This window comes from Quercus lobata, chromosome 1, assembly GCF_001633185.2.
Source record: "Quercus lobata isolate SW786 chromosome 1, ValleyOak3.0 Primary Assembly, whole genome shotgun sequence".
Classification (NCBI taxonomy): Eukaryota; Viridiplantae; Streptophyta; class Magnoliopsida; order Fagales; family Fagaceae; genus Quercus; species Quercus lobata.
In genome coordinates, this window is record NC_044904.1 from 2,203,967 (window position 1) to 2,209,507 (window position 5,541).

The 5,541-nt window shown below is 35.8% G+C and overlaps 1 protein-coding gene across 1 annotated transcript; it reads right to left on the bottom strand.

Annotated features, from left to right (window-relative positions):
• Positions 1-1,442: 1,442 nt before the first annotated feature.
• LOC115974053 (zinc finger MYM-type protein 1-like) lies at positions 1,443-3,822 on the bottom strand. The gene is made up of 2 exons (XM_031094278.1): positions 2,765-3,822; positions 1,443-2,716 (listed from the first exon to the last, which is right to left on the bottom strand). Exons 1-2 carry the CDS (start codon positions 3,777-3,779, stop codon positions 1,461-1,463), a joined length of 2,271 nt encoding a protein of 756 aa, XP_030950138.1. The 5' UTR covers positions 3,780-3,822; the 3' UTR covers positions 1,443-1,460.
• Positions 3,823-5,541: the final 1,719 nt, after the last annotated feature.

Below are 5,541 nucleotides of genomic sequence, written 5' to 3' on the forward strand. Positions count from 1 at the left end.
CCCTTCCTGAGTATCGTGTCCTGCCTTCCGTCGTAGCTGTTCTTCCAAAATCTAGTTTTGCTTGGTGAGGCGCTCCACGATTGGGGCTAGAGTCTGCACTTGTCTTTGCAGAGCAGATGGTCGCGGCTCGTCTTCGTGAACGTTGTTGGTGGTCGTCATTGATCGAGTAAGTACCATACAACTCTTTGACATCTCTTCCTTGGTGCGGAAGTTTTTTCCTTATAGGAGTCTTCTTGGGCATATTTGGCGGGATCCTTTCCTTATAGGGATCCTTTGAATAGCATCAAACGTGGAGGGCAAGGCATTTCCTTATATATGCAATCGTGGGTGGCAAGTAAACTTGCATCAGGGTCGTCAACTTATTTATTTCCTTCAGCCTTACTGCCGTCAGTTTGTTGATGTCGTCAGCCTTTAGGTGTATCTCGCAGACTTCCCTCATTCCCCCAATCTAGAACATCATTCGTTGACTCCTACATGAGGAAGCTGATGGTTATAACTGTACTCGTCAGCTTGTGTCTGATGGCTTTATCTAAAATCATCAGCTTTATGCCTTGTATGAATAGGTACTATTTTTATCCTTATCAATTTCCAACATTTGATACACAATAGTGAGCAACATAGCGGCAATGCAGTAAATATAAGCTCAAAAAGCACTTGAAAGATTCATGAAAAGAATACAGTTAACACAGAAGCTTTGTAAATCCTAATAATTAACCCCAAAAAATAAAACATTTTGACTTGCTACTGTAGCTGTGGCAGTGTCAGAAGACTCTTGCTGACGTTGCATTCTTTTCTCTAAAGAAAGGGTTATTTCCTTCAACTTGTTCAAGATCTCAAGCAAGAAGTAATGCTGATCCGACGTCATGGTTACCCGAGGAGAGGAGAGAATTTTTATTTCTTGATAATTAAGAGAGAAATAGTTGAAAAACTAACAGAATTTCACACGTGTCTACACACAGGGGCGTAGCCAGGAATACATGCTTGGGGGGGCCGGGTTGTAACAGAGATATACCAAATATAATTTTTAAGTCTATTTGATACAAAATTATCAACTTTTATATATTATTATATACTTGAACATGTTGAGAATTTAACCGAAATTTCAAACCTGTGAGAAACAAAAAAATAGAGAAAACAAAAAGCCAAAAGTAAAACAATCACACGCACAAGACAGTATTTACGTGGTTCGGCAATTTGCCTACGTCCACGGAGTTGCAGGAATTTCACTATTATCAAAGAAAATTACAATGTGCGGCTACAGTGTTTTTCTTTCTCAAAAACAACAACAAGACAAAACCCCAATCACCAAAAAAAACAGCTTTTATATCCTGCGCACAGGATTCACAATGGGTTACAAAACGGACCAAAAAAATTTTGTCGGCCCAAGCCTCCGCTCCATGGACTAAGCCTCAGTAAATCTCCCATTATTCAGGTCAGGTCAAGTCATCAACCGAATCAAATCATGCCTGACGACGATTTTTCATGGAATAAAATTCATCCATTATCATCTCTATAGTGAAATTCCCTGCAATTTCCTTCTCTATATAAATTATCATATTATCTGCCAAAAGCTCATCCTCCATTCTATTGCGAAGTCTTGTTTTTAACAATTTCATAGCTGAGAAAGCTCGTTCTGTAGTTGCTGTAGAAACTGGAAGGGTCAACACAAGACGAATAAGTCTATCAATCAAAAAATATATTTTAGACTTTCCTGAAATTTTTAATCCCCTACATAGCTCGGAAATTGTACTCATATTCTGAAAATCTGGATGTTTTATCACATCAAGCTCATAATGTCGCAATTGAGACTCCAAAAGTTCTTGTTCATGTTCAGTGAAATCTTGAGGATAATATTTCTTATCCAAATTGCATATATCAACAATCTTGAATAATCTAAAAGCATCCTTGGGATTTAAAGCTGAACTAAGAATGACAAGTTCCGTTGTTAGCTCACAAAATCTACTTTTCAATTCTTGCAATTGAAAGTCTATTGCAACTGTAAATATGCCAATTCTAAAATGATGTTCCATTGTTAAATTGTCATCTTGACGACGATATCTACCTCGACCTTTAGTGTAACGAGCATTCATATCAGGAATATCAATTTCATGTTGCTCACAAAATGATATAACACTAGCAAGTAAAGGCTCCCATCCATCATCTCTCAACTTTTGAATAAGTGATTTTGTAGTTGAAACTAAATGCATGGCATTTAAAAGGTCTTGAGATTGTTGTTGCAAAGCTTGACAAAGAACATTAGTAATTCCCATTATCTCTTTCATCAAATGCAAGATTAAAATAAACTCAAATGATGTTAACACCTGATAAGCTCCCTCGGCATCACCGCGTTGTTTATAATTAGCCCCTTCCTCAGAAATAGTATTAATAACTTTGCAAGTAGCGTCAAACATTTTAATCAAACTACAAATAGATTGAAAATGAGATCCCCACCTAGTATCTCCAGCTCGTTGCAAAGTACCAATCTGGTTTGCACCTCTTCCAGTCTCAATTTCATTAGAAGCAATCATATTCTCAACTTGTTCTGCTTGAGCATGTTGCAATTCATCATTACGCTTACTAGAACCAACAACAATATTGATAATATTGACCAAATGATCAAAGAATTGATGAACATCTTTTACTTCTCTAGATGCTGTAACTAGAGCTAATTGCAACCTATGAGCCATACAATGTACATAATAGGCATATGGACAATCTTTAAGAAAAAGAGCTTGTAATCCATTCCATTCACCACGCATGTTACTAGCCCCATCATATCCTTGACCTCGAATATTTTCAATGTGGAGGTTATAACGAGAAAGGACAGCACATATCTCATTCTTTAAAGTCAATGCAGTAGTGTCTCTAACATGCACAACATAAAAAAAACGCTCTTTAATAAAACCTTCTTTATCAACAAATCTCAAAATGATGGCCATTTGCTCTCTCTTCGACTCATCCCGAGCTTCATCAACAAGAATGCAGAATTTTGCATCTCCAATTTCTTCACGAATAGCATTTCGCACATTATTAGCAAGAATATGCAAAATCTCCTTTTGAATTGTGGGTGATGTATATTTGGCATTTCCAGGAGCATTTTCCAAGACAACACTAGCTACTTTGTCATTGAAAGTCGATGTCAATTTTATCAATTCAATAAAATTGCCTCTATTTTTTGAATCAAGGCTTTCATCATGACCTCTAAAAGCACAAGCTTGGAATGCTAGCCATCGAGCACACTTTATTGAGGTTTTGAGCCGCAACCGATTATTCTCTAATTCTTTTGATGTTTGTTTCTCAATTAGCTTGTCAATATGTCGTGAATAATTCTGTAAATCCTCGCAACATTTCATAGCATTTTTATGTGGAGAGTTTGGTTCTTTCCCTTCATGACGAATTAAAGGACAATTCATTCCATCTTTCACCTTTTTCCAATTATTAAAACCTGTTGAAATGAATACATCTGATCCGGGACGACCTATTGGTTTCTTACTAAAAAGGTAGCAAGGTAGACAATATAATGCATCCGTTGTAGGTGAGTATTCCAACCAATCCTTATGTGAAACAAACCATAAAGGTTGAAATCGACGACGATGAGTATCATCATTGTATGGACAGACTATATTTTCAGGTTGGTATGGACCTTTTATGAGATAAGCTCGTCGAATTTCATCTTGTTTGTTGATAGGAAATTCACATATTTGTTTACGTGTTCCTGGATCACGATCTATCTCTTCAGATTGAAGTTTTGGACATTTGGAGGTGTGTTCATCAGGCATCGAAGTATTAACATTTGTTTCTATAGCCACGGGTGTCCTAATTTCTGAATTGCTAACATCTTTTTTCTTAAAGAATGCATCAATTGTTTTTCGTTTGCTCATAATTCTTTTAGCTTTAAGAATATGACTCAATTAACCTGAAAAGAATTTTAAAAAATAAAATTTTAATTAGAAATTTTTGCTTAGTTATATGAATATTATTCATACTCAAGAAAAAACAATATTTTCACTATAATTTAAACAGTCAACCCATTTTTAATACAACTTTAATTAATAATAACCCCTCAAATAATTTAATTAATTTATCTTTTTATAATGTATTGGTTAATTTAATTATATAACTTTAATTATTGTTGTTTAGCATAACAATAAACTATATTGCTTTAATTTATTTATCATTAATTATAATGCTTTAATCCTAGTTAGTAATTACGCAATATAGTTTTAATTTATTTGTCATTAATTTTAGCATAACATATTCTTTGTTACAATTCCTAAAATATAGCAATAAATAATTAAACAATTCTTAAAAAATTGCAATAAATAATAGCTAATAATTTAATGATTAGCTTTTGAATAAATATTAATTATTATTTAATAATGTTAGTTTACACTAAAAACCAACACATTGACTATTGACCAACAATGAGGGATAACCGCATAAAATAAGACAAACAGGGAAAAAAAAAAAAAAAAAAAAAATCAACCAATGAATGATTGAAATGTATTCAGCCAAAAAAATAAAATGAATGAGTGAGAATGTGAGATGATGTTAAAGTTAAAAGAATAAAAGGGCTCAGGCAGAACACTACAGGATTCATAAAGCCTAAACCATTCGGTGTGAGAGAGAGAGAGAGAGAGAGTCAGAGAGAAAAACCAGTTGAGGGAGGGCCGGACTGCCAGAGCCGGAGCCGGAGCGGAGGAAGCACCTAGTCAACGGCAGATCTCCGACGGCGATGAGTGCTGACCGATCTACCGACTGGCGTCGACGATCTACGAAGATTTCGTTCCATTTTTCATTTTAGTGACAGTGAGATAAAGAGAGAGAAAAAGAGAGAAAAAGAGAGAAATACCTTGAGGGAGGGCCGGAGGGAGCACCGGAGCAGAGGCCGATCTCCGATCTGCGATGAGGGGCGAGCGACGACGGCGACGACGAGCGAGCTGCGGCGTCGCTGCGACGTGATCGTGGGTCTGCTGCGGTTTGATTTTTGTTTGTGTATTTGGGAATTTTTTTTTTTTTTAGATAAAAACCTCTGTCTCTCTGTGTTTGTTGTGTTTCTCTCTGTGTTTGGTTTGCTGTTGAGTGTTGAGTTTGGTTTGCTGTTGAGCTTGATTTGCTCTGTATAGACAGTATCGGGCATTGTGGTATCTGCCACCGATTTGATCTCTCTGCCAGCGACGTGATGGGTGGATTTTCTGGTTCTCTGTAATATTTTTTTTTTTTTTTTTTTTTTTTTTTTTTTTTTTTTTTTTTTTTTTTTTTTTTTTTTTTTTTTTTTCGGTTGAGAATGCGTGGGCTTGCCGTGAGCGAGCTACTGGGCTCACCGTGGGCTTAGCTTGCTGGGCTTCTCTGTAAATTTTTTTTTTTTTCAGATTTTAGTTCAATATTTTTTTGGGCTTTTTTTTTTTTTTTTTTTTGGCTTGAAAGTAGAACAGATAAATTTTTTTTTTTTTTTTAATCTGAGTATGTTACTAATTTTTGATTGAGGCCTGGGAGAATGGGTGAGAAATTGGGAGGGGGGGCCGGCTGCCTAAGGTTGGG